This window comes from Gobius niger, assembly GCF_951799975.1.
Source record: "Gobius niger genome assembly, chromosome: 6".
Taxonomy (NCBI): domain Eukaryota; kingdom Metazoa; phylum Chordata; class Actinopteri; order Gobiiformes; family Gobiidae; genus Gobius; species Gobius niger.
In genome coordinates, this window is record NC_136857.1 from 16,675,754 (window position 1) to 16,703,738 (window position 27,985).

The 27,985-nt window shown below is 38.6% G+C and overlaps 3 protein-coding genes across 7 annotated transcripts in view; 1 reads left to right on the top strand and 2 right to left on the bottom strand.

Annotated features, from left to right (window-relative positions):
* The first annotated feature begins 383 nt into the window (after positions 1-383).
* dnah12 (dynein, axonemal, heavy chain 12) overlaps positions 384-27,985 on the top strand; it is a 37,397-nt gene continuing 9,795 nt past the window's right edge. Inside the window, exons 1-46 of the mRNA XM_079558495.1 lie at positions 384-401; positions 15,967-16,162; positions 16,233-16,317; positions 16,391-16,417; positions 16,491-16,680; positions 16,757-16,820; positions 16,883-17,041; positions 17,458-17,653; positions 17,733-17,921; positions 18,004-18,157; positions 18,238-18,329; positions 18,395-18,573; positions 18,676-18,811; positions 18,899-19,024; positions 19,102-19,236; positions 19,302-19,495; positions 19,578-19,803; positions 19,876-20,061; positions 20,136-20,336; positions 20,415-20,609; positions 20,711-20,832; positions 20,893-21,028; positions 21,091-21,237; positions 21,308-21,421; positions 21,498-21,654; positions 22,009-22,181; positions 22,243-22,395; positions 22,461-22,700; positions 22,774-23,019; positions 23,096-23,215; positions 23,295-23,404; positions 23,476-23,656; positions 23,739-23,879; positions 23,943-24,026; positions 24,113-24,301; positions 25,045-25,164; positions 25,257-25,445; positions 25,511-25,662; positions 25,747-25,885; positions 26,004-26,170; positions 26,238-26,493; positions 26,563-26,859; positions 26,941-27,119; positions 27,235-27,427; positions 27,500-27,661; positions 27,770-27,964. Of these exons, the coding sequence (XP_079414621.1) occupies positions 15,981-16,162; positions 16,233-16,317; positions 16,391-16,417; positions 16,491-16,680; positions 16,757-16,820; positions 16,883-17,041; positions 17,458-17,653; positions 17,733-17,921; positions 18,004-18,157; positions 18,238-18,329; positions 18,395-18,573; positions 18,676-18,811; positions 18,899-19,024; positions 19,102-19,236; positions 19,302-19,495; positions 19,578-19,803; positions 19,876-20,061; positions 20,136-20,336; positions 20,415-20,609; positions 20,711-20,832; positions 20,893-21,028; positions 21,091-21,237; positions 21,308-21,421; positions 21,498-21,654; positions 22,009-22,181; positions 22,243-22,395; positions 22,461-22,700; positions 22,774-23,019; positions 23,096-23,215; positions 23,295-23,404; positions 23,476-23,656; positions 23,739-23,879; positions 23,943-24,026; positions 24,113-24,301; positions 25,045-25,164; positions 25,257-25,445; positions 25,511-25,662; positions 25,747-25,885; positions 26,004-26,170; positions 26,238-26,493; positions 26,563-26,859; positions 26,941-27,119; positions 27,235-27,427; positions 27,500-27,661; positions 27,770-27,964 (7,278 nt within the window). The 5' untranslated portion in view covers positions 384-401; positions 15,967-15,980. The remainder of the gene's footprint in view (positions 402-15,966; positions 16,163-16,232; positions 16,318-16,390; positions 16,418-16,490; positions 16,681-16,756; positions 16,821-16,882; positions 17,042-17,457; positions 17,654-17,732; positions 17,922-18,003; positions 18,158-18,237; positions 18,330-18,394; positions 18,574-18,675; positions 18,812-18,898; positions 19,025-19,101; positions 19,237-19,301; positions 19,496-19,577; positions 19,804-19,875; positions 20,062-20,135; positions 20,337-20,414; positions 20,610-20,710; positions 20,833-20,892; positions 21,029-21,090; positions 21,238-21,307; positions 21,422-21,497; positions 21,655-22,008; positions 22,182-22,242; positions 22,396-22,460; positions 22,701-22,773; positions 23,020-23,095; positions 23,216-23,294; positions 23,405-23,475; positions 23,657-23,738; positions 23,880-23,942; positions 24,027-24,112; positions 24,302-25,044; positions 25,165-25,256; positions 25,446-25,510; positions 25,663-25,746; positions 25,886-26,003; positions 26,171-26,237; positions 26,494-26,562; positions 26,860-26,940; positions 27,120-27,234; positions 27,428-27,499; positions 27,662-27,769; positions 27,965-27,985) is intronic.
* On the bottom strand, positions 6,831-13,041 carry slc17a9b (solute carrier family 17 member 9b). Of its 2 annotated transcripts, XM_079559170.1 has the most exons (13): positions 12,516-13,040; positions 11,869-12,066; positions 11,380-11,519; positions 11,017-11,116; positions 10,802-10,932; positions 10,113-10,209; positions 9,931-10,027; positions 9,719-9,806; positions 9,609-9,643; positions 8,230-8,345; positions 8,000-8,055; positions 7,900-7,929; positions 6,831-7,635 (listed from the first exon to the last, which is right to left on the bottom strand). In XM_079559170.1, exons 1-13 carry the CDS (start codon positions 12,653-12,655, stop codon positions 7,457-7,459), a joined length of 1,407 nt encoding a protein of 468 aa, XP_079415296.1. In that variant the 5' UTR covers positions 12,656-13,040; the 3' UTR covers positions 6,831-7,456. The 2 variants fall into 2 exon arrangements, with proteins under 2 accessions (XP_079415296.1, XP_079415297.1); XM_079559171.1 differs by lacking the exon at positions 8,230-8,345 and having other exon boundaries at positions 7,469-7,635; positions 12,516-13,041.
* Positions 13,379-15,583, bottom strand: LOC306964674 (glucose-induced degradation protein 8-B homolog). Of its 4 annotated transcripts, none has more exons than XM_079558762.1 (5): positions 15,338-15,486; positions 15,013-15,134; positions 14,724-14,920; positions 14,423-14,620; positions 13,379-14,259 (listed from the first exon to the last, which is right to left on the bottom strand). In XM_079558762.1, coding segments are annotated over exons 1-5 (693 nt in total). In that variant the 5' UTR covers positions 15,340-15,486; the 3' UTR covers positions 13,379-14,085. The 4 variants fall into 4 exon arrangements, with proteins under 4 accessions (XP_079414888.1, XP_079414891.1, XP_079414890.1 ...); XM_079558765.1 differs by having other exon boundaries at positions 15,440-15,483; XM_079558764.1 differs by having other exon boundaries at positions 13,380-14,259; positions 15,445-15,583.

Sequence of the window (27,985 nt, forward strand, 5' to 3'; positions counted from 1 at the left end):
CAAGTCAATTATATAAATAAAGTAAACAGTCTTGACAGCTGAAATGAAAGTGTGTTGTGACTGCTGCTGTCATGAGCGTTCACTCCAAAGTTTACAAATGCCTCAGCCCCTGTGCCGCTGCCCTGGTGTGTGTCCGTCTGTGTGTTTCACTGTGCTCCGATCAACTTCTGCTAAATACTAATTACTGAATACTTAGTGCGGTCGGTGCCCTTTCTGTTGGGTCCCTTTAGTATAAACATTCATTATGGCTCTTTTTCTCCTTTGTAGCTCCATCATCATTATTCTGCTGCATCCCCCGAGGAGAGAGGCAGCGCACAGACCAGGCTTGGACCAGGGCTGAGGGGAGAAAACAGGGAGAGAACCACAGCGTCAGGACCTGGGAACGCACACAAGTGATATTTGTGAGCCGAGATCAAAAAGCGTTTACCTTTAGATGTTTGCCTGATATGAATATTCAACATCCTTATTGAAATCTAATTTGGGTCTCCTTGTCTCGGGGGTCTTTTCATCAGTGCCTGTTGCCCGAGGCCAGAGCTGATTGACAGCCAAACTTTAGTAAAGAGCAGGCGGGTAAAAAGAGGGGATCTGGTGGTGTGAAAGATGTGAGTGTGTTAAAGCCAGCAAGCGAGAGGGAGAGAGAGGGAGATGAGTGGAGGGCAGTGACTGTGGGGCGGGGGGCATTTAACCTCCTTGTGTGCATGCACAAACAGAAACATGTAATAATTATTGGTAGCTACATACAAACATTACTGGAGCACATATATGAGTATTCATAACATTGATGAATAAATTCTCAAACAACAGGGCTACAGAAAATGACCTAAGAAAACAATAGTTTTACTGATCATTTAGATTCATTTGTATGCAATAATACAGAATATTATTTAGAAAACTGCAATAAGATAAATACTCTTATTGTGATAATATTATTTTCAAACGCGTAAAAGATAATAAGCTACATTTATGTTTAGAGCAGAAAAAGTGATCTCTGACGGAACTGTCTAAAGCCAGAAGCTTTACATGAAATGTTTTAAATTATGTACCATTGCACTACGCTAGTTTTAAAACAATTTTCAATAAAAATACAAAATAAAAATAAACTTTATGTAGGAATAGGTTTGAGACCTCCCTAAAAATGTTGTTTTTTATTTTGTAAAGAATAACCAACTCACAAGGAAGTGACCACATTTTCCTCTGAAATTACATTTTCACAATTAGATTTCCTGATAGACTTAAGGACTTTGAAAACTCATAGATTTATTCAGCCCATTTACACTGGACTGTTATATTGCATTATAACTAAAAATGAAAGTCGTTCTCTGTCCCTCTCGCTGACAGCAGGGAGAACTGGTTGGAGCGTTTGCTTACTTGTTTGCTGGCTTATATAATGGTAAATACAGAAATCTGTGCTCCATTTATGTTTTGCATATAAGTGAACCAAATGTGATGTAGCCGGGGATGTGCGCAAGTATTAATAGTTATTTTGCAATCATCTGAATTTGCTCTTGGGGATCAATAAAACACTAATGAGCTTGTTAAATATATTGTCAACTTATACTTTGTTTTTAGCCTAACACTTGTACTATTGAATAATATTAAAAGAAGAAGAATTTCCCTTTTGAGTTATTAATTATGAATTTTGAGTTTTTGAAATTTGAATACAACATTTGATCAGTGAGGTCAGTCTTGTTCTCCAGCAGGCTGTTCACTTCAGGCCTGCAGTCCTATAGCATTTATCCAACGCTATTCTTATTGTTATCATTAGATACAGACACACAAAGGCTCAAGTGGGTAAAGTGTTGTTATAACCACCATTTGTTTAGGTAGAGGGGAGTGTCCGAGCCCCTCTACTGTCCTCAACTGTCCAGTGTGCCGCTGGTTTCATGATTTTATTGCGCAGGTGTGGCCTGTCCCTCTGGGTTCTATTAAAACGATGCCCCTCTCAAACGCAGCTCATTTTGCTCTTTCCATTTAACACGGGCCATATGTCTAACAGGAGGCACACAGCTGATGGGGTTTAATGACACAAATCAACATATTCACTTCAGGGAGACGGTGTGTGTCTGTGCGTGTGTGTTTATATAAAAGGGTCAAATGTGGATCAGAACAGTTTGGAAAAATAAACACACAAATTTGTGTAAGCAAATACTCAAAATTTTATTGAATGAAACGAGGCCAAAGCATTGATTGGATTTTAGTTCAGCTGCTTTGACAAGTTTTTTTACAGAAGAGCAATTCTAAATGAGGAATACTACTAGATTTCATGCTGTGTCTAAGATTCTTTTAAGTTTTGATTTTTAAATGGGTATGAGGCAGGAAGAGACTGTGAATTTTAAGATTTTTAGTTGTGGTTGAGTAAACATGGGATACCTTACCATTACCACATAGTTTTTTTTTTTTTTAGAATTTAAAGAATTAATGTAATGTTTGGGCCAATTTATGTATCGAGTTCTATTGTTTTGCACAAAAAAAGACAGAGATATATGATGAATAAAAATACAGAAAATAAAATGTTTGTTTATTAGCACTGTACGATCTACTAACTTCAGATTTCTGAGAATTTTTTATTATTATTAGGATTATCTATCTTGAAAGTAGTGGGACTGCTCATTCAGGGTTACCACGTCACACCAGCCACACATACCAGCTCTGACTGGAGTACGATATGTGACAAAGTGTCTTGCCCAGCAACACAACAACAGCCTATGCTCGGGTGAAGTCAGCATCATTAACCCTCAGCTGGGGGGGGGATGCTTAACCACATGACCCTGTCCCTGAGAGAAACAGGCAGAAAGCTGAAACTGTACTTCCACTTGAACTCCAAACTTCCCCCACTGCACAATACAAAGATACCATTGTCGTGTCTATCTTCAGAGACACTTTCACTCATTCAAATATGTTTTAACTATGTGGGGGTATCGGTAGACTAATAGGCAGAACGCAATTAGCACATAAACCTGTCATTGGTCCCATATCAGGTCCCTCTGAGGAAAGACACACTGCTGATCCATTACTGCTCAGTGATTAATCCTCTTCAACAATGACCACTCTTAAAGAAGGCCTATATTCAAAGGTATATCCCTGCACTAAAGCTGTACTAATTAGCATTCAGAAGTGGGAGTGCACTGCGAGGCAGCACCCACTAGAGGAAGGACAGAGGAGGCGATGCGACACCCTAAAATGTCATTAACTTGATGTTAATTACTAATTAATGGGTCTATTTCATTTACACGTATCTCTGGTTTTTGATGGCTTTTACTGGGTAAGACTGGAGCCAGCTGACAACTTGGTGGGGGATGGTTTGGGCCGCACTTCCCCCTTTTTCCTACAGATTCATCTCTGCTAATTAAATACTGGGCCACTCATCATGATTATATCTGCTTTTACAACACCATTTCGGCCACAAGAGCCACTCCAGTCAGTGCCACCTATTTAACAGTGGTCCATAATGTCTAATGTACATCCAAGGCCACTTATGGTGTGACTTTTAGTTGACCTGATACTTGGACTATAGAGAAGAGTAACAAAATGCTGGTGCAGAAAGTTTTACAATTATTATTTTTTACACAATCCAGTAGTAAAGTACATTTAGATTTGAGATGAGACTGATCTTTATCTATTAGACTATTACCTATGGATTTAAGTTTTGATAATAAGTTCTAAAACAATAGGGTAGCCATTCCCAAAGTCCAGGACGTCGCGGCCCCCTTATCGATTGAAAATCTCTCCGGGGGCCCCCAATAATACATTTACTCTATTCTGAGAAATTTGTAATTATTTTACAGCTAAACTTACATAAAAAGCAACATTTAGCCATGACTGCAGGCTAAATACTGGTATCATTTCCTTTTCAATGTTGTTTTTGACAACTTGTTTAATAGATTAAACATGTAGCGTACATGTTTAATACGCTACTGCATTATCATATAGGCTATAATCAAGAATTATAATTTTTTTCACTTTGAAGAAAATTAAAGTAAAAAAAAAAAGTAATAACAAAACCAATCGGTCCGAGTCCCCTCTACATCTATCCTTGGGCTGCGGATCGAAATTATACTTTATAGCTTAAGAAATAACTCTGTCTCATCCTCTTCACGCGTCTCCATGGTAACCTGCATCTCTGTCCCACGAGGACCATGCACGAGGAGGAGTGGGCTGGGCTGATGGTTGACGAGCGTCTGGCCGTTCACACGTGGGCAGTGCGAACTCGCCAACATGGCACACAGCATTAAGCCATATGGTGCCACCACACAGGGCTACTGTACGTCCCGCTGGCCCCAAACCAGATCCCGTGCACGGGAAAGCGCGGGGACCGGGACACTGTCAACGAGATGGAGTCGAACCAGACTCATGAACACAATACACTCAGAGGTTTTAGGTCTTATGCTCGTCCATGTCTATTGTTCAGTAACACAAATAGATTTAGAAAAGAAGTCACCAATAAACGTTACAAAGTGAATCTTTGTCGCCAATAACTTAAGGTTGTAGACACCCCGCGGGCTCACCATGCTCTTTCAGTGACGATACTCCACTGCCACTCAGTGGGTGTTGAGAGTATTACCCTGGGCTAAAGGCATGTTTGTACATTAGGTGACATTTGTTATTTCCAAAATAATAATAATCCCAATTTGTTCACAGATTCCCACACTCAGGTGAATAAATTAATATCAACTTTTTGCTCAATTAGCAAATTGTAAAAAATATTATCCCACAAAAATATTTTACTAAATACAAAATATTTTGACCAAAGCTACAACTGTGTTTTATTGTACTAAAGGTAAGGCCACAATCAACAAACATAGGGAAAAAACACACATACACACACGTCAGTAACTGACAAAATATATTTATTCCATCTTGATATTTTAATCTCTGCATTATCAAAGCATTGCAATACTGCCACTTGCTTTAATTTCAGCTATAAATTATAAATTACATATCAAAATTATTATGTACAGAAAACAGAAATGTCAACTTTCTAAAATGGCACCACACTGCTGGCTTTGTGAGTACAAATTGCACTGCATAACATGTGCAGTGATTTAAAGTTCACTGATTTGATAAAGCTAAATGATAACAGCTAGAACATGATCAGTGTTAAACATGCCAACCCAATCTTAGAGACCGATAAGTGTTTGCTTCCTACTTTCTTGGATGAATTCCTACATTTTTGAAGTACAAGTTGTAGACAATATAGTACTCAATCCTATAGACCAGACAGAGATGTAAGACGTTAATACCAAATCAGTGAATACAGTGGGAGGAACCTTTTGGAATTTCTGCATTTCCCATTTCTGCATAAATTGGTAATAAAATGTGTCTGCTTAAACTTATACCACGCAAACAATTACATGTTATCATATTTGTATTGGCCATAACATGTAAACATTCACAGGACAGCGTGGAATAAGTAAGTGAACCTCCTGGCTAAGAATCCTCCAAATTTTTGCAGACATTTAAAGTCAGGTGTGAGTCAACCTGAAGCTGCCCTTGCCAATGAAAAACACACACTATAAAAGAATTGTCTTCTGAAGTGCACCATGCCTCATTCAAAAGAGCTCTCTGAAGACCTACGATCAAAATCAGAATGGTTTCAGAAAAATAAAATACACATTCTGGAATGGCCCAGTCAAAGTCCTGACCTTGTTGAACTGCAACAGTTTTGTAAAGAGGAATGGTCCAAGATTCATCCTCATCGTTGTGCATATCTAATCTGCAACTACTGAAAATGAAGTTATTGCTGCCAAAGGAGAATCAGCCAGTTATTGAATCCAAGGGTTCACTTACTTTTTCCACCCTGTCCTGTGAATGTTTACATGTTAGAGCCAATAAAAATAAGACAACTTATAATTGTTTGGGTGGTATAAGCACACACTGTACTCATTCTTGTGATTGTTAAAAAAAAGATCAGACCACATTTTATGACCAATTGAGGCAGAAATGTAAGAAATTCCAGAGGCTTCATATACTTTTTCCTCCCACTGTAAATACCTGAACACTGGGAGGGCGCAACATCCGACAGGAAAACAGAAAAAAAGGTAACACAAGTAAACATAGTGGGTTTACAGAATCATTAGGCACAAAGTATTAACTGCATGGACAAAACACATATCATATTGTGATCGAACGCTGTGTTTTAAGGATGTAAGATCAGTAACATTTGTCAGGTCAATTTATAACATGGAACTGCAAACTCATGTTAGTATGCAATTCAAAACAGGTTGTAAAATAACGTCCACAAGAAATTTATGCTATTTTCTTGAATCATAAAATAATTACTTTTTTGGGAATATAGTAATAGAATCTATTCTTTGGTCATAAATTTCCAGCACAAATCAGTGAATTAGAAAAGCTCCAAAAATGCTTTTCAGAACAATGCTTATTTAGACCTGATCAAATCTCAAGTCCAGTTAAGTGTTTGTACTGCAAAAATCACGACTGACAAATGTTAAATGACTGAAAATAAATAATTGAGGTCTTTTGATTATACCATCTTAAACTTTTACCAGTTACAATAAACAACACAAACCTTCGTCTTCCGGGTGAACCTTGTTAATACACTTACTTTTAGTATCCAGATTCGAACAAAGATTAATGGTAAACTTTAGGAATAGAAATTATGAAAGGTATCCGACTATGCCTGTAGCTTCATCAGTCAATGGCTAATGAGATGTCAAAGAGAAGAACAGCTCACCCATTATGTGAGTGACATGAAAAAGTACTGCCATGTAAGGGACAATTCCTGCAGCAGAAAAAAAAAAAGTCATAGCTGTATACTTCTATAAATGCCATGTCTTTGGTTACAATTTCAATACTTTTTTTCCCCTCTGTAACACATTCTGTAACAATCCATTAACACACATTACCTTCAAGTTTCAGGGGACACAACACAGAAAAATACTTTATACAAATCCCAATCCCAAAGACTAACAAACTGCCACAGCCAGGATACATAGAGTATAGAATCTCAGGAAGGACAAACTTGCTTTGTAACCACCAAAGGAAAACGGCAATACTGTCATGTTATACCTCTGACCAGGATTCGCCCACCATTGTCGCATCATCCTATGCCTCATCAACATCAGTACACCCATCTCAGTATATATCCAAGTGTCCCGTTCAGGCAACACAAAACACACATAAAAAAAAGTAACCTTTAAGTTACAGTAATTGGCATTCCATAATAATATCACCCAGCATCATCCTTTTTTAAACCAAAGAGGGTGACACTAAAAACAAAGGAAAGACAAAACAAACAAACAAACAAACAGGAAAGTGCTATGCAAAATTTTGCCCATTCGTTGCATTGCAAAAATTCACATGAGTAAACCAAACGCAGGATCTCCATTGATTCATTGTAGTAATTCTGTCTTTTAAAACGCTGTGCTGTAGACTTGGATCCCTGCACATGGCTTTTGCACAGTACTGTACACTTGTGTAACTTACGTCTTTTGACCTAAATGTGGAGGTTGTGATGGCGGCCCTTAGAGGAGTCTATGTCCACTCGTTTGGCTTCTCCAAAGGCCAGGAAAATGCCGAGCCCCAGCAGGTTCAGTGTGGTGATGAGTGCAAAGACCGAGGCCCAAGATCCCGTAGTCTCAATCAGATACCCCGAGAGATACACTAGCAGGACCCCTACAGACAAGCAGATGATCAAATTTAGTGCTAATATCTTCAAAGGCAAGTGTCAGTCCAGTCAGTATGACCCACAGGACCAGAATGATCAGCTTCTGCACTCTGTATTTTTCATCTGTAGTACCTTTGATCAAATATGTATGGTGCAATGGGGACAAGTTTGATTGACAATGAAGAACTATGAACAATTCACTGCGAGTAATAATTTAGAGCAAACTGTAATTGTTTTTTTTAGAAAGGTTAATAATAAATACGGATACTTGCCTGAGAAAGCACCACATGTATTCATTACGCCTGCAAAGAAAGTACACACACTTTTAGCAACAAAAATGTGCCGACAAATGTTTCTAAAAGCTGAACATACCAAATAGTGCCCCGGCGCACGAAGGAGCAAGATCTTGAACGTTTATCGATACACCACTGCAAAACAAACACATTACATCAAAAAACACGTGGTTAAAATGTCAGATTTTAAAATGTAACCATCCAAAAAAGTGGTTGAAAGAATGCTGAATGCAGAATGTTGAAAGAAAGTGTTTTGCCGCTACACGACTAGTATTCAACATAAAGCAAGTGTTCTGTTTACTTCTCTACCTGAAATTGAAGGTGTTGAGGCCCATCGTGACAGACACTAATGCTACTGCCCATGGGAATGTTGTTTTACCACACAAGCACAGAGTGAACATGCTGGACACACCCATAGCGAAAAACTGCACAAACACATAAAACAAATGTGATATAAACACTCTACCTATATGCAAAATAGTGGTTTAAATATACAATGAGTTGAAATACAAAGACGAACAAAGATGGACTGCATCTTTCTTTTTTTTAGAGAGATAAACAAAACAAAGAAGAACAAGAACCGAACAGCATCCTTTTGCCTTTGCTGATTCCAAGAATAAACCAAAAACAGATCTGCAGTTGAGTGTTTGCTCCCTAAACAGCAAGGAGAAACTTCACCACAGAACATAAAACAGGGCTGGGTACTGCACATGTAGATACCAGAGCTTTAATGAATCTTGGTTTGCGATACCAATACATGTACGATACTTTTTTGATAACTACATTAAAATATTTGTCATCTAGAACCAGGTAATAGAACAATAATGATCAGTTATTCCATATTTGAGTTGAAACAACCAAGTAACTTCCTTTAATCCTTTAATTAGATAAGAATAAGATTTTTTTTCCCGGTATCTGCTTTCGATACACTTACTTTTTCAACACCAGTAGTACCTAAACTTCTTTTTAATACCAGACAGGTATCCCTTAACCTGACTTATTGTGTCATCAAAACCACTGAAAATACTGGATTTGGGTGCCTTTCCTAATAAGAAGCGAACTGAAATTTTTAAATACAGGAGTTATCGATCACATAAAAGCATTTGAACACAGCAGTGTGTTAATTGAAAGCTGCTAACTCTTCGAATATGTAAGAGAACTTTGTGAAAATTGTGATTTGAAATTGCCCTGGTTTTTAGACTTAAAGTATGTCTTTTTTTTAAACAAAGAACACTTCATCTTTTAAGTTATAGATGATGTTGTAGGGGTCCTACAGGAAATGTAGGACCATAACATGCTAAATGTGATATATCGCGTTTTGCTGCTGTGGCTTATGTTTTCTATGGTGACATCAAAGACAAATCAACCTGGGTATACAATTATGTTGTTGTAATTGTATTTACCAGTAGTGACTTTCTCTCTTACTTTATCATGATAATCTATGGACGAGGTTTTCTACGCCCTAATAGAGCCGTGGTCACGTTACATTTATAACATTCCATCCCAAACTCTATTAGAGGACACACACGAACCCTCAAAGCACAAGTTTCCAAAGAAGAAGCTGTTTGTAATGGAGAGAGCCGATGCACAGGTTTAAATGGCATCATGCTTTTTGCTCAAATACTATGGGCCTATACTATGGCAGAAATATGATTTGATATATCAATTATCATTATTAGATTCAATACCTGCATCAACTTCCGCACAGAGGCTGTATCAAACCCTGCAAGAATGAGCAAATAATTAACAGAGAAAACAAATAAATTATTGAAAATCAAAATGTAGCAGGATGGTTCACCTTGACCAATGAGGTTGTCAGAGAGGCATCCACTTAAAACAGATGAAGGAATTGCAACCAACCAGGGAATTACATTGAAGACCCAACCCTGGAGAAAATTCATGTTTCAACTTGAACAAAACACAACAATAAAAAAAGACTAGGAATCTGGGGATTGTTTATGACGTGTGACAGGTAAAAGTATTCCCTCTGTAATCTTCGTGTGTCATTACCTTAGCATCTGGGAAAGTGTCTTTAAAATAGGTTGGCAGCCAGGACGAGAGGGTGAAGAAGGTGCTTGATGAGCAAAGATGCGTAAGAATTACAGCACTGTAGGGCAAAAATAAAAATGCTACATTACTGCAGTTTAAAAAAAAAGTTAATTGTGGATACCGTATATGCAAAGTCATCTTACAAGACTGCTGGCTGTTTGAAGAGCCGCATCCAGTGTCTTTTGGTCAGTTTGGATTGTGTCCCGCTGCTTCCTAAAGACTCAAGTGTTATGATAGGACCTGAACAGACAAAATCATGTTAAGCTATTTAAACCACCAGTGGAAAATACCAGTGCATTTTACGCAATAAGAACACAAAGTTGATTTGTTTTGCATTATGATGGATAATATTGTGTAGAGGTAAATTATTTCTATTAGTAGTTTTGGTTCGAAGTCTTAAGTTTCACTTTTGCTAAGAAAAAACAAAAGAAATAAAAAAAAGAGCCATTATTATGTCACAATAGAGAGAGTAAAGCATTTTAACTGTTATTGTCCAAACTCGTGTCTCTGACTTTCCTAACGCATTTCTAACATCCCAATTTTTCAAAAGGATGAGTTTCCCAGCACAGTTCACAACTTACAGGGAGCAAATCTAAAGTAAACGACTAGCCAACTCGCTCACAATCCAAAAAAAGGCTTTATAATATGATGCACTGTGCACAAAGAATTATCATCATTCCATTTTTAGGTAAGCAATGGGCTGTAGGGCTTTAGGTATTGCACATTGTTGTTTCTCTCATGCAGCTCCAGTTAGTTACCCAGTTGCCTAGTAGGTAAAATTGATATGGGAAAAAATGAGATGATTTATTATGAACAAATAATCCTTCCTTGCCTTCTCCTTTGAGTAGATACTTCCACATGCAGTAGGCCCAGAGCACGGAAAGCAGCCCAGAGACATAAAACACACTCTCCCAGCCATAGAAATCCAACATGATGGAACCAACTCCTCCAATTACCAGTGTGCTGCAGAAATGTCACATCAAGTTGTTTATCAAAACGTTATTTGATTATAGAATAATCTATGACAGAAAATATGTTTTGACTCACCCCAGGTAGGATCCACCTCCGACAGTACTCATAAGGAAACCTCGTTCACTTTCCACCACCTTTTGGGAACACAGACTGGCCAATGATGGGTAGTGCACTCCTAAAACAAAATCAATAAAGTTTTTTTTGTTTTTGTTTTTTAAGCTCAGCATTTCAGAGAAGTATGTTGAAAATATGACACTGGATATTTTAACTAGAACAAAAGATAGGAACACTATAAAGGCACTACACATATATATATATATATCTTTTTATTTTTTTTATTTTTTTATTATTATTATTTTTATGCAATGGGATAAATCTAACCAAACAAGTTTAGATTAGTTACAGTATGTAGCAATAAAACAACACCTGACATCTCACCTTGCAACAGTCCCATCAGGAATCGTGCAAGAGTCATTGAGAAAATTGGCTGGGAGCAGAAGTGGGCTAGGACCGGAGTAAAAGCAGTCATAGATCCCCAGGCTGCAGCAGCCAACAACAAGACCTTCTCACCTCCAACGCTGTTCACACAACAATACACATGATATTTACTCAAATAAATATCTGTATTAATATCATACAAAATGACACATGAATGATATAAACATTGATATTAAATAATTTCTTGGTTTCATTCATTGTGCAAAAAGAAATTATGATAATAACAACAAAGTCCTTTCCTTCCCCACCTCACACCTGACCTCCACATACAAACACCCCCCAAGCACAGACAAAAAGTAAGTGTATTTACTGTGGTGAGTGTGTTTACTGAAAGCCAGGAGTTTGTTTACGTTAGGCAATATATACGTATACATTAGTGTACATTGTGTGAGTTTGTCTTGAGAGAATTGAGGAAATGACTGGCCTTACCGGTCACTGACATAACCCCCGAAGATCTGGGTGAAGCAGTAGCCCCAGAAGAAGCTGCCCAGAACCATGCCGGACTCCTTGTGGCCCCAATGGAATTGCTCTGCCATGCTCACAGCACAGATGGGCATGGTCATCCGGGCGCAGTACAGCAGGCATGTCCCGAGGAACAACACCACTGTCCATAACCTCGCCACTGGCCTGCAAAATAGACAGAAAGGCATAGTCACATAAAGAAAGTCACAGTTAAGACAAAAGAGGAAGACAGCTAGTGTGGTGAGGTTCCAGGAAACTGTTATGTTTATCCCACACTTTTGGCATGATTGAAAGGTTACTTAATTTCTACCCTTAAGGCCAGTCGCACAGGGCCTAATATTGTGAGATATGACCAGTGCATTACAGTCTTTCCAAATGCTGCTTCTAGACTTAAGTTTTAAGGGATTCCAAATTCAGTCCAAAACTTCATTACATTGTGGCCAATTCATCATGGAGCTTGATTGGGTGTGTTAATGTGGGAATAGTTTAAAAATACTAATATATATGTATATATAAAAAAAAACATAACCTCAAAATAGTAGCTAAAGACACCCAACAGTTTTAAGAGTTCTTCTCAGCATACCAACATGTTTTACAATCCAGGATGATCTTACCTTGACCAGTGTGTGCTCTGTTCAGCCCATTTCTTGTGAGACACCGCAGGGGCTCCACCGTTCTTGCAGGACTGATGATTTTCCTTGTGACAAACCAAATCTGAATCATAGTGTTTGCCATATTTTTGAATTACTGCCATTCAACGCAGGGTTATGGCAGCCTCCTTTCTGCGGCAATTTCGCTTTTTACGCACGCCCGGGCTGAAAAAGTTCAAATTTCTCCAGTCCGCTTTACATAGTAGGCCCTATCCACATAAAAAGCGACCAAAGTTTTGAGGTAAAAAAGGGGCCTTTGTACAAATGGAAGGAGCAGGAATGGTCACGGAACGGGCTACAAGAGACTGTCTGTTTTTCCTGATACAGAGGAGGAGTAATCCACGTGTCAGTTTTCTTTACAGCCAGCCTCCTCCAGCCACGCAATACTTTCACCGATCGGCAGGGTATTCTTCAGGAAGTAGCTGTGTTATGGCGCTTCCATTTAAACCCCACGTCTAATCGTTGTGTTACTATGTCTTCATATTCAAATCGTGACAGTGCATGTTGTGCAGTAGAGGCTGGTCTCGTTCAAAGAGCCCGTTGTCACCACCAGGCTGGCTCACTGGGTTTGTCCGCCGGATGGAGCCGTATGGCGACCCCTGCCGAGAAAGTTGTGCTCCTTTGCGGTTTTGACTCTGGTACTTGCGCTGCTTCAGGTGGTACTCTCGTATTCCGTGCTCTATTCATTTCAATTACAGATCATTTCAGTTGCTTCAATAGTGCATTTATTTCTCCTTTACACATAAATTAGCTTTGATCTTGGCTTAGTGGTACTTGGAAGGTGTGCATGAAAGATATTTTCAAACCACTTGACTCTTGGCTTTGTTATAATTACACTTTAATTGCAAACTTACTGATACACAAGCAAAACACACTGAACCATGTCTCAAAAGTGCAGCTTAGTTAAATTGTCTTTATATACAGGTTTCTGTTCACATCGTTAATCTGAAGAAATTGGTTGCATTTCTGCTTGTGGCCAAAGGCTTTGAAAATCCCTGCTTCATTCCACTTGACAAAAAACTAATAAGTTTAAATTTGCATTAATCTTTAAAAATCAACTGCTGTCTGCGTACAATGAAAACAATGTTACAGCAGAGTATCAAAGACAGAGCATTTGCTGATATGTGTATGTTTAAAAAAAAGAAGAAGAAATCTATAGGGTAGTTCTAAGTAGCATTCACTACCAGCACTGTCTCCCTCTGAAGTAGTCACAGTCACAATCTGACAGCCTAATTTAGGCTTCATTCATACTTTCTTTTTCCAACTTTCTCTGCCAATTGACAGAAAAATAGTGTAACAAACTAATAGAGAAATACAAAAACAAAAAAAATCATTGCAAAAATGTAATAAAACAAAATTTTAAAATAGGGACTTGCGTCACTTTTTTATCTCAATTCAAACAGCTTAAGTTATGAAAGTATCAAAAAGCAACCCTTACAAAATAAAAGGTTGTTTTAAATGAGCACGTTTGTTGGCATATAAATAGAAAAAAAAAGTCCATTTTAATTCTGTTGTTCAGTGAAGTTGCGGTTCCTTATTTTTGGTCTTCGATGGTGCCTTTGCTGAGGTCTGTCATTTTGGGATACTTCACTTTCTTCTGGTCAAGCTCATTTTGAGCCCACAGCAGAAGCTTGAGGAGCTTGGCTAGCTTGGGTGTGGACTCTCTGTTTTCATAATCTAACACGGATTGATTTACTTCACTCCACACCTAAAATAAAAAGAAAAAGGGACAAATATAAACAGAAATGACATATAAACAGAAATTACATACCCCCGCTGACACAAATCTATTTTTTCTTTTTCTTTCAGAAAACACAACACACCCAAAGTATATTTGTTATTGAGTGTACTTAATATCTCAAAAATATTACCTTTTGTCTCTGCATCATGTTGAGCAAATCTCCAAATGGAGACTCCTCTGGGTTGTCAAACGCCAGTAGAGCAAGTGTCCTTTCCATCTCTGTCAGGCATTCTCGGCTCTCTTCACCTTGCTCTGCTAACTGGGCCTGGGCAAACTCAAGGGCTGCTTCAGTCTCTCGTAGCCGAATGAGCTCAATGAGATGTTGTTGCTGCAGAAAACAAAGCAAAAAGCAAGGAAAGTTTTCTAAAATATTAACATGTATCGCACAAAACCTTTTAAATTTCCCCATCATTAGAACTATTGCCATTTACCTGTAGATGGAAGTAGAGGTATCGATTAGTGTCCAGCAGTTCTGGGTGCAAACTATTTATAAGGGCAATGGCATCCTGGATCTGCCCTTTCAAGATCATCTCCCTGATCTTAATCCGTTCATCAAGAGAGTCCAAATCAACACTAGGCTCAATTCCAGACTCCATTCGAAACTTCTCTGCTGCTTCTTTAAAGCCCTCTGTAAAAGAAAAATACAAAACAAATACAAATTACTGATTTTCAGAAAAATACAGTGAAAACACGATTAGCAAAGCAAATGCTAGCACCCACCGGTCACTAAATAATTCATGATGAGCCTATTCATATCCGCTCTTTGAATGTGGACATTGTTGATCTTATCCATCCATTCCTCTCTAGTTATGTCCTCTGGTTTCTCAGCATAACTCATTATCCTGCAAGAAAGACAAACAGTTTACTTTAAAGACAGGAAACGTTTATTCTTAAAGAATAGACACACGTTTCTATTCTGTGTTCTACTTTGGGCATGTACTCCTTGGTATGGTGCACTGTTTTGTCTATGCGTACCTGAATGTCAAGGCCTTAACTAAACTAGTACACAGTCGATTTCTCGTTTACATTAATACAAACCAATTACATTGCTTACACCGCTGGTCTTTGTTGTCCTATGGACCTTATTAAAGGTGTCGAATAAAGTCCACACACGCACACACATATATGTTGCAGTTAATAATATTACCGTACAATTGTTTTGCTACTTCAGCAGCAGCTAGGCTAGCGGAAAAGCTTCTTCGTTAACTTCCGGTATTTTTTTTCTTTCGTCAAACCGCATCAAACGCTGTGCTACAGCGCCATCTATAGATATAAAAGCTGGCGGTCCCGTTGAGGGTCATACAGCAATGCGTCATCAAATTGTTACTGACTTTTACCGTAAACTAAGTTTATCGCGGGGCTGCAAAGTTGCCTCGTTATTTTCATCAACTCAAAACCATAAATAATGAATTCTTTCATCCCTTGCAGACCCGCCTCCTCCTGTTTTATGTTGCCATGGAAACAGTTCATACCTTTCCTCTCGTTGCTAGTCCAAGTGAGATGTCAAGCGTCTTTCTATAGTTTGACTAATTAAGCTTTTTTTTAAGCAACCACCACAACAATTGATGCAAGTTTCTTCTATATGAACAAGCGGGTAAAATCGTTTACATTTTGGCTTTGAAGTTAGCTTATACCGTAACGTTAAATAGTTAACTAACCCTTTGTTTATGTCAGTGCTTTGTTGCCAAATGGCAACCTCCAACAGAACTTTCAAAGGCAAAGAAGTGGATAGTTTGCCTAAGTTTCCTGTCCTGCCACCGATCGACACGAAGCAGGTCGACGCTGTCAAAGAGACATGCATGTTGATTAACCAAAAACTTCTGAAGCGCCGAAAAACAAAAAGGCAAAATGACCAGCAGCGTTTGCTCTTGTAAGTGACATTTTAAAAACAATTACAAATAAGAAACAAAAATATATTTTTGTCCAATTATTGGTTTCAGGTTGTCCAGAGCAATGGATGCCAACAAACAGAGCCTGGAAAGAAAACCAGAGAGCTCATCACCAGAGCCACAATTTCCACCATCTGTGAGAAAACAAACTTACATGCAATATTTACTTGAAGCCTCTTCCTAACACTAACTTTTCACATTCTTCACAGATGATCAGCGAAAAGCAGAAGGAACGGGTTAGTTTACCAGTTTGTCATCTTTTGTAGACGTACTATTCATATTCTAATTTAATATTGTGCTTTTTTTCAGATGAACTATGTGTTCTCAAAGAAACGTGTGGAAAGTGGCCCATTTGCTCCAATACAACAAAAGTGGCTGGACTCCATCACTGCCCGGCTGACACCTAAACTTAAAAACACTCCAAGAACACAAGCACTGTTACAGGAGCTCTGCACTGAAGTGAGCGAGGACTTCCGTAATGCCATTGTCAATCACACAGGTGTTGTATAATTTTCTGGCTGTCTTTTAGGAATAGTGCTCTGAAAATAATTATATGTATTTTGTTAATTCATCAGTGGCCTCAGTTTTAATAGAACCGCATAAACAGAGACATGAGCAACATGCAGTTACGCCATCTCAGTGAGTACATAGTACTACACAAAGTATTTACAATATTCTAAATATTGTATCTTGTGTTATAGAATTCTGGATTTCTCACAACCATGGCGCAAAAATTTTGTCAAAAGCAACAAGAAGATTAAATCCAATCTCCACATTCTTCATCCAGTAATGCAGATAATACTGGACATCGGTTACACCACATTCTCTCCAATTGTCTTGGTTGACCTTTCAGAATACAGGTAATAATGGAGCTCAACAGTCCCACCCACTTCCGGTTATTTGGTGGGTGCCGGAAGTAAAAATCCCATTCATTTTATCCATCTACGTTAAAAATGTATATTAAGAGTTTACCGATCATGGGGCGGACATTTTACAAGAAATAAAATACTTGAAAATATGACAAAATGCTTTTGTAACTTTTCTTTTTATAGTTTTAGATAAATGTTGAATTTGAAATTATATTTTTTATATCCACGAGTTACCACATAGCTCATTGGCTGCTATCATTCTTTTAAACTATTGATATTTTTTTCCGAAAAGTCAATGGATAAAATGAATGGGATTTTTACTTCCGACACCCACCAAAGGACCGGAAGTGGGCGGGACTGTTGAGCTCTATGGACTTATATTTGACTTATGGCATATGTTGCTTCAGAGCTTTAGGACCCATTGACTGCAAAAGTTTGCACAATAAAATGGCAGTAGAGTGCAAGAGAACAGAAGATCGAATAATGAACACCTGGTTTCCAAAAATTATCCATCTGTTAACCACAAAAGAGACAGTGAAGAGCATTAAAGAAGAGAGAGTGCACTCTTTCTACAACTGTGCATCCACTCTTATGTCCAATCAGGTAACAATATTGTTTTCCTCAAAAGTCATGACATATTTCATGCATTTAATACTTGTATATTAAATACAATACTTTGCAGCTTAAATCCCTGCTTCAGACAAGTGTGGAGCGGTATGTCAGTGTCTTTGATCCAAATGATCACCATAGATTGCCTTTGTTCCGAATGTCTCTGACATTTGATGATGAAAAAATGGAGATCTACCCAACTGTACAAGATCTAGGAGGAGCCATTTTTGGTATTCTCAATTCAATAACAAAGACACTACAGGTAGGTGCACTTCAAATGGTTATGCTTTTTCATAGACTCATGTGACACATTTTGACACAAAGCTGCTTTTTTTTTCCTATAGAATGTGCAGACTGTTCAGTCATGGTTAACACAGTCCATACCTTCATTTGTGGATGCAAAACTGGCTGATCACATTTTGACAAGTGCCAATGCCATATTGAAGACAGCTGTAGAAAAACATTTAGACGATCCATTCAAACATTTCCAGAGTTATGGTAATATACATATAGTACAAAATGTTCTTACACTTACTTTATACAAGACTGCTGATATATATTTCTGTTTACATCTTCAGTCAAGAAGTATGCATGGCTTGTTAATGGGACGGCACAAAGTCAGGTGCATATGTTTATGGAGGAAGAGCACTCTTTTAAAGAATATACACAGGTAATGAAAAAACAACATGAAAACTTTGGAACTTTATTGTACTTGACTAACCTGTTATTTTTAAGAAAGTGGAGGAGTTCCGCTGTTTGTCCAAAGAGATTATCGACCTTCCAGCCAAAGCTCACTTCACAATGGTCCATCTGGACTGTGAGGAGCTAAAGCAAGGGCTGGCCAACAAAGCTAAACACTTTGCTGAAGTGCTCATGAAGAAACTAGTTAACAATCACCGGGAGCTTAATCTGCAGTAAGTTGTTTGTTGAGCATAATAAAACTGCACACACTTTGCATAATGTACAGAATTACCGGTGTATAATTTGCATAAAAAATGTTCACTCTTTGTTTGAAGGATTTGTTCTGAATTTGAAACAATCAAGAAGAATGCCCAGAAAGTACCAGAGAACACAGAACAAATGACGCAACTGATTGAATACATTAACTTCACCAAAACAACAGGACTCTTACAACTTAAAAAGAAAATATCTGTGAGTAAATTACCACTGCAACTCATGGTGAGGATTTACACAGTCTGATAGTGTAATGCATATTATGTCATTGTTGTGCTACAAAAGGAGTCTATGAATCGGCTACTGTATCTTCTCGATGTCCACAAATTTGAGCCAGATGATCTCAAACTTCATACAACCGTCTTTCTCTGGCCAAAAAATATCATGCAGGCATTCGAACTCAATGACGAGGTAGAGCTCATCTCTCACCATATACAGTATTATAAAACAATTATTTCTTACTTTAATTTAAACATTGCGTTTTTCAGGTGATAGACAAAGCAAAGCAAAAAGGAGAACATGTGCTGATAGCGAGAAGAGAAAAACTAATGGTTGAGTTGGCAAAGTTGTCAAACAGAATCTTGGATTTCCCAGAATGTTCAGAGCTGGATTTGATCCCACAGGTAAATGAATACAGCTATAAGACACAACAGTTATATTTTTGACTTTTACAATTGGTTTGTTGCAGTACGTGTCAGATATCAGGACTGTTCAGAAATTGATTCGGGAGGCTGAGGAAACGATAGAATTCATTAATAAAGAGGAAACGCTTTACAAAATGGAACAAACCAGTTACCCAGAAGTCGCTGTTATTAAAGAGAGTATTGAACCTTTCCAGAAAGTATTCGGTGTTGTACTGAAGTGGCAGCGCACAGAAAAAAAGTAAAATGTTTTGCTTTTTTTATGTTTTACTTTAGTTAGTTGCAATAACAACAATATTACATTCATGAATATCTTTGTTTAGATGGATGGACGGATCTTTCCAGAGCCTTAATGGAGAAAGCATGGAGGTGGAAGTTGATGAATTTTTCAGGGAAGTTTTCAAAATGGTGAAGTTTTTCCAGCAGAGACAGAGTAAAGAGATGGAGAAGAAACCAAAACGAAAACCTGGTGAGGAGGAGTCAAGCAAACACGAGAGCCCCACTGTTTCTCTGTGCAGCACCGTATTGCAGGAGATCAAAGAATTTAAGGTTGTATAAATCACACTTATGTAACATTGTTTATGCTAGATGGCTCTACTAATTAAAGAACTTCCATTATAGGAGCATGTTCCTCTTGTGTCCATCCTGTGCAATCCAGGCATAAGACAACGCCATTGGGACCAAATATCAAAAATAGTGGGGTATGATCTCACTCCCGACTCCGGTACTACACTACGTAAAATGCTGAAACAAAACTTGGCTCCCTACATTGACAATTTTGAGTCTGTTAGTGCTGCAGCCAGTAAAGTAAGTAAAAATGCAGTTACATTATCAGGTGTTTTTTTTTCTAAATATCTTGCCAATTTCCCTCATATCTGTAGGAGTTTTCGCTTGAGAAAGCCATGCAGACCATGGTGACTATATGGGATGACGTTGCTTTCAACCATCAGCCTTACAGAGAGACTGGTGTATCTATTTTAACATCTCTGGATGAGATTCAAACCATGCTGGATGATCAAATAATTAAAACACAGACAATGAGAGGCTCACCGTTTATTAAACCATTTGAACATGAAATCAAGGCAAGTTGCACTATTACAAAAATATATATATTAAAAAAGCTAACTTTTAATGTTTAATTCCTTGTTATGTTTTTATAGAGTTGGGAACATCGTCTGCTTCGTATCCAGGAAACCATTGATGAGTGGCTAAAAGTGCAAGCCCAATGGCTTTACCTTGAACCTATTTTCTCGTCTCAGGACATCATGCAGCAGATCCCTGAGGAGGGACGGCTTTTCCAGACTGTTGACAAAACCTGGAAAGAGGTCATGAGACACTGTGTCAAGGACCCTAAGGTATTTATAATCTTTCCCTGGGTAAAATGAGGAGTCACAAATTACAAAAACATTAGCCCTTAGCAAATATATGATATATATATATTGCTGCTTGCCAATAGATACTACCAGCAACCTCACTGCCTGGTTTACTTGAGAAACTACAGGAATCAAATACCCTTTTAGACACAATTATGAAAGGACTAAATGCATATCTTGAGAAGAAACGACTTTTCTTTCCAAGGTAAGCTGAATTAACTTTGTGGTTCTAAACAGAGACATTTACATAATACCATCATTTCAGGTTCTTTTTCTTGTCAAATGACGAAATGCTGGAGATTTTATCAGAGACTAAGGACCCACTAAGAGTACAGCCACATCTCAAAAAGTGCTTTGAGGGTATCTCTAAACTGGACTTCTTACCAAATATGGATATTCAGGTAAGTGTTATATGTTTTTTAATTAATATTGAATATCCAACATGATTATTCTTTTCATTTAGGCCATGTATAGTGGTGAAGGGGAACGTGTTGCCCTTGTCCAGAATATTTCCACATCTGAGGCAAAAGGGGCCGTGGAGAAGTGGCTGGTGCAAGTGGAAGACGTGATGCTGCGCAGCGTCAGGGATGTGATTTCACGTTCAAGAGAAGTTAGTTCATTCATTTACAAAATTACCATCTGGCCTATTTCCCATCTCACCTACCTGTATATGTGGTTAGGCTTATGCTGGGACCAAACGTTGCCAGTGGGTGAGGGAGTGGCCAGGACAGGTTGTGCTTTGTACTTCACAAATCTTTTGGACATTGGAAGTGCATGAAGCTATCAGAACAGGGGTGAGTCTAATTACGCTCCTCAACAGATGCATTAAATAATAGTGAAGAAATTTGAACTCAATATCTTGTTGTGTAGAATTTGAAAAAATACTATGAGCAGCTCCAGAGTCAACTCAATGAGATTGTGCAGCTTGTAAGAGGAAAGTTGCCCAAGCAAACGAGAACCACTCTAGGGGCACTGGTTACAATAGATGTACATGCCAGGGATGTAATCATGGAGCTACTTGAGAAAGGTATGATATCACAGTATTTTGTTTTTAAATAGCGTACCATATTGTATAGTAGCGTATTGTATTGTATAGTATTGTATCATATTGTATTGTATCATATTGTATTGTATCAAATTGTATGGTATTGTATTGTAACATATTGTATTGTATCGTATTGTATTGTATCGTAACCCAAGTATCGTTAAAGTACTGGCATAAATAGCCCTACCACATAGCCTTGTGCCATTAGACTCTTCTCCCAATGGCAAAACAGGAAATGGAAAATTTACTTCTGGAACCCTCTGATGGGAAGGACGTTTAAGTTCTACAGGATTTTGCTCAAAACTGTTTTTTAAATACCATATCAACTGCCCACAGGTGTGTCAAAAGAAACAGACTTCCAGTGGCTCGCCCAGCTCCGTTACTACTGGACCAATGACAACGTCCGTGTTAGAATTATCAACTGTGATGTTAAGTATGCCTATGAGTATCTTGGCAATTCCCCACGTTTGGTCATCACTCCACTGACGGACAGATGCTACAGAACTCTGGTGAATGAAACAAAAATGTGCACACAAAAAAGCGTATTCTATCTAATTATTTTGATTTTAGATTGGGGCTTTCTATCTACACCTGGGTGGTGCTCCTGAGGGTCCAGCAGGAACAGGGAAAACTGAAACCACCAAGGATTTGGCCAAAGCACTTGCTGTTCAGTGTGTGGTCTTCAACTGTTCAGATGGATTGGATTATCTTGCAATGGGCAAGGTAAGACCGAACTTGCATCTTGTTAAACTGTGTAGCTCCTATACTGATATTCAGCTGTTGTGCAGTTTTTCAAAGGTCTAGCGTCATCAGGTGCATGGGCGTGTTTTGATGAGTTCAATAGAATCGAGCTGGAGGTGCTGTCTGTCGTGGCTCAGCAAGTGCTCTGTATTCAAAGAGCCATTGAGGAGAAGCTGGAGTATTTTGACTTTGAAGGAACAACGCTCAAACTCAACCCAAACTGCTTTGTGTCCATCACTATGAATCCAGGGTATGCTGGACGCTCTGAACTACCAGACAACCTCAAGGTGAACAAAACACACATTTGCTAGATTTGTTTATGGATCATGACATAAAATATTTCCTTGTTCATTTTCATAGGTGTTATTCCGAACTGTTGCCATGATGGTCCCAAACTACGCTTTGATTGCTGAGATCTCATTGTATTCTTATGGCTTTCTCAATGCTAAACCACTCTCAGTTAAAATAGTGATGACCTACAGGCTTTGCTCAGAACAGCTCTCCTCTCAGTTCCACTATGACTACGGAATGAGGGCTGTGAAGGCTGTACTTGTGGCAGCCGGAAATCTCAAATTAAAATATCCAGATGAGAACGAGGATATATTGGTATGATTTTTTCATTTTTTTTTATTAACAATGCATGCTTTTGGAAATTTTATAATGGCTTAATGGGTTCTTGTAGCTCCTGAGGTCTATAAAGGATGTTAATGAGCCTAAGTTTCTGTCCCACGATATTCCATTGTTCAACGGGATTACCAGTGACTTGTTTCCTGGCATCTCTCTTCCCGAAGCTGACTATAAGGTCTTCGTCTGGTTTAATGTATACTTTTTCTTCTTATTAATAGTTTAAAATGATTAACCTTTTTAAATCCTCTTTGTAGTTGTTTTATGAAGCTGCTGAAGAGTGTTGCAAAATCCACAACGTCCAACCCACACAAGTATTTTTAGAGAAGATGATACAGACGTATGAGATGATGATTGTAAGACATGGGTATGTGCTTTAATATCTGCATATGAGCCCTGACATTATTTTTATTTATTAACAATGCATTTCTCTGCAAGTTTCATGTTGGTAGGAGAGTCATTTGCAGGAAAGACCAAAGTCCTGCATGTTCTGGCAGACACGTTGACTCTCTTGAATGAACAGGGTCATGGAGAGGAGAAGGTCATATACAGGACACTTAACCCTAAGTCCATCACAATGGGCCAGCTCTTTGGTCAATTCGATTTGGTTTCTCATGAGGTATATGAGTGGTAATTCATACTGTACTACATGCTGTGAAATGTCCATCATGCGTTCTACAATTTGTTTCTCTTTGGGACAGTGGACAGATGGCATTGTGGCTAACACTTTTAGAGAATTTGCATCTTCCGAAACACCAGATCGTAAATGGGTGGTGTTTGATGGGCCCATAGACACGCTGTGGATTGAGAGCATGAACACAGTACTTGATGATAACAAGAAGGTAAGAAAAAATATCTGCAATGTTTGCTCAAGGTGTATGATTTCATTATTTTCCCCCTGACAGTTGTGCTTGATGAGCGGTGAGATTATTCAGATGTCTAATCAGATGAGCCTGATCTTCGAGGCAATGGATCTTTCACAAGCATCTGTAAGTTACCAGACATACTGTACCTCTACTACCTTTTCTTTCAAGTCTTAAAGCACACATGTTTTATTTACATCATTGTACTGCAGCCTGCTACTGTCAGCCGATGCGGTATGATCTACATGGAGCCATCTCAGTTAGGTTGGGAGCCTTTAGTGCTTTCCTGGACCAACACTCTCCCAGAGGATTTACAAAGTCCAGGAAGCCGGGCCCTTCTCTTGGAACTATTCCACTGGCTTTTACCCCCAGCCCTTAGAATGTTGCGAAAATACTGCAAGGTAGTAAAACTCCAGTAAAAATGTACATTAAAGGGATATTTCAGGAGTTTTGACATAGGGCCTCATTTCCTAGTTATCCTGAGTGTTGTTGATTTCTGGAGATATATTTTATTTTTTAATTCATGCAGTCCTTATATTTGAAGAGTTTAGTGTCGCTAGGCTAGTGCTAGGCAAGCGCATGTCTATGGTAACTAGTAGCCTGCATTAAAAACCTCTTCAAAATCATCGAGTAGTCCTCCAAACGTTGCCATATCTGATTTATAGAAAGCTCCTTTGTGAATTCCACGTGTAATGCCGGCCACAGGTAAACAAACTACTGTAGATCCAAACCTGGCAGATCACTCCACCGCTGCGTAGTTTACAACCAGGAAGCTGATGCTGCTCAAATATAATATTCTTTTAAATGCAACATGGTTATATTTCAAAAATTATTCAGTCATTATTCAGGCATTTATCGGTGGTCTGGTGTTATAAGTGATTCACCTCAGGTGCACTGTGCTTGGGCCAGACTGTTTTTAATGCAGGCTACTAGTTACCATAGCCATGTGCTGGCTTAGCACTAGCTTAGCACCACTTACCTCTTCAAATATAAGGACTGCATGAAAAAAAAAAAATCTCCAGAAATCAACAACACTCTGGATAACTAGGAAATGAGGCCCTATGTCAAAAATCCTCAAGTATCCCTTTAAGTGTGAACATATATTTGAAACACTCAATAATGTAGACTACTTACTTTTTTACAGGAAGTTGTCCCCACTAGTAACAGTAACACTGTTGTGTCATTGTGTCGGCTGTTTGAAATGCTGCTCTCTGAACCAGTGAAAACAAACCCTGGGGATAAAATCCTTCATGTGTGGATTATGGTAAAAAAAAAGAATCAAGAAATGTATTTTCTGTCTTATTTTCTTCATTATCAGGTTATTGTTTCATTTTGTTTTCTTCAATTATTTCCCAGGCTGCCTTTGCCTTTTCCCTGGTGTGGTCAGTAGGGGGCAGTTGTGATGCACAGAGCAGAGAGAAATTCAGTGAGTTCCTCAAAGCCACTTTATCTGGGAAGACCGAAAAAGATCCAGTGCCGGAGACAATATCTAAATGGGAATGTCCATTTGATGACAAAGGCCTAGCTTACGACTACTATTATGAGGTACTATTATGTTTGTACTTAATTACCTCATGAAGTGTTCTCAATGATGTTAAGCTTTTGCACAGTTTAAAGGTAAAGGTCGTTGGGTTCACTGGAATGAAGGTATTAAGAATGTCAACTTAGGTGGAAAAAATACCAAAGTGCAAGAGATAATTGTTCCTACAATAGACACTGTTCGTTACACGTACCTCATGGATCTATGCGTAACATATGGAGTGTAAGTATTTTCATCAGTCACATTGATGATGTTATATTTATGTGGTGGTGATGTACATGCTGCTGTGTTTATTTTTCTGTCCAGCCCTAGTTTGTTTGTTGGCCCTACTGGCACAGGGAAGTCAGTGTATATCAAGGACAAGCTACTGAACAATTTGGACAAAGATCTCTATGTACCCTTTTTCATCAACTTTTCAGCTCGTACAAGTGCCAATCAAACACAAGTAAGTATCCAGCAGTTTAGGACATTGCTTTGTATTTTGTCCTCACATCTCCGTTCTCAAGCTACATGCATTTGTATGTAATTTCTTATCCAGTCCCTGTGTCTGCTGTTTTGCCTAGAACATCATCATGTCCAGATTAGACAAAAGAAGAAAGGGGGTCTTCGGGCCCCCTATGGGAAAGAAGTGCATCATATTTGTCGATGATGTAAACATGCCAGCTCTGGAGCAGTTCGGAGCACAGCCACCAGTGGAGCTTCTTAGGCAATTCATAGACCATGGAAATTGGTACTACTTTGGTAATATTGATATTAAAAGCTGTTATATTTGTATTCATGTTTTTTTTATTCTGTAGGTATGAGCTCAAGGACACATCCAAGATCTCTCTGGTAGACATCCAGCTCATCTCTTCAATGGGTCCCCCTGGTGGAGGAAGAAATGCTGTTACATCTCGTTTCTTGAGACACTTCAACATCTGTAGTATTAATGCCTTCAGTGATGACACAATGGTTCGAATATTCTCCAACATTGTGTCCTTTTCTCTCAAAAATAATGAGTTTCCGCCTGAGTATTTCACGATCGGCAACCAGATTGTGACGGCCACCATGGACGTAAGTTCTGTAAACTTAGGCTACTATTGCTTCATACTTTGGCTTAATTATGTGTTTGCCGCTCTAAAGGTGTACAAGAAGGCAATGGAGAACCTACTTCCAACTCCGGCGAAGTCACACTACACCTTTAACCTGCGCGACTTCTCCAGAGTGATCCAGGGCTGTCTGCTGCTGAAGAAAGAGTCGCTTGAAAGCAAACAAACTATGGTCCGACTATTTGTTCACGAGGTTTTCCGGGTCTACTACGACCGTTTGGTGGATGACACTGACCGCGCCTGGCTCTATCGACTAATGAGCAACATTCTCCGGGACAATTTCAAAGAGTCTTTTGATCTAGTGTTTGAACATCTAAAAACAGGCAATCAGGTAAGTAAAAAAAAAAAGTCAACCGGAAAAACACCTGTAGATTCTTAAAAGATCAGAAGTGTAAAAGTCATGTGATTTTAGCTGGTGGAAGAGGACATGCGTAATCTTTTATTTGGTGACTACATGAATCCTGACCTGGAAGATGATGACCGGCTGTATGCAGAAGTACCATCGGTTGAAAGTTTTGCTGCGGTGGTGGAGTCCTGTTTGGTAGAATACAACCAGATGAACAAGAGCCGCATGGACCTTGTTATATTCCGGTAGTCTATTTCTCTTTATGAAAACAATCTTCTACAAGTTAGTGTTTAAAAGAACCTGTATCAAAACTAAAAAGGCTAAATATGTTGAGTTGAATAAATTGTCCTTTTCATACAGGTACGTTTTAGAGCACCTGTCCCGCATTAGTCGTGTGTTGAAGCAGCCAGGAGGTAATGCGCTGCTGGTTGGATTAGGAGGCAGCGGTCGCCAGTCCATAACCCGCCTAGCCTCTTTCATGTCACACATGACCATGTTTCAGCCTGAAATCTCCAAAAGCTATGGCATGACTGAGTGGAGGGATGATCTAAAGGTAACCATTTGACAGCATTTCTTTACTGATGTTTGTTGATGACCTTTCAGAGACAGATTGTGTTTGTTGCAGATGCTGATGAAAAATGCTGGAGTGAAAGGTCAAAAGACTGTGTTCCTTCTCACTGATACTCAGATCAAAGATGAAGCGTTTCTCGAAGATGTGGACAGTGTTTTGAACACGGGAGAGGTTCCTAATCTGTTTGCTGTAGATGAAAAGCAAGAGATCATGGAGGTGCTATTAAAACTAACTTGCTGACATTTTTTAGATATATTTCAGCTAACACAGCATTTAAAAAAAAAATTTAACTATGTTTTTTTTTTTTTTTTTTTTGTTTCTTAGGCCATACGTCCTATTGCTCAGGCTGGTGATAAGAATGTGGAGCTGAGTCCTTTGACACTGTTTGCATTTTTCATTGCACGCTGCAGGGAAAACCTGCACATTGTTGCAGCCTTTAGCCCAATAGGAAATGCCTTTCGGAACAGACTTCGTCAGTTTCCATCTCTCATTAATTGCTGCACTATTGATTGGTTCCAGGTAAAACAATTTAATCTAAAA

Coding starts and splice junctions, on each gene's coding strand:
- LOC306964674 (XM_079558762.1), bottom strand. Junction 14,921..15,012: donor CATGAATTATTTAGTGACCG/GTGGGTGCTAGC, acceptor TTTCTTTTACAG/AGGGCTTTAAAGAAGCAGCA. Junction 14,621..14,723: donor ACCTCTACTTCCATCTACAG/GTAAATGGCAAT, acceptor TGTTTTCTGCAG/CAACAACATCTCATTGAGCT.
- slc17a9b (XM_079559170.1), bottom strand. CDS start 12,655: ATGGCAGTAATTCAAAAATATGGCAAACACTATGATTCAGATTTGGTT. Junction 11,520..11,868: donor GGGGGTTATGTCAGTGACCG/GTAAGGCCAGTC, acceptor TTGTGTGAACAG/CGTTGGAGGTGAGAAGGTCT. Junction 11,117..11,379: donor CCTGATGGGACTGTTGCAAG/GTGAGATGTCAG, acceptor ATTTTGTTTTAG/GAGTGCACTACCCATCATTG.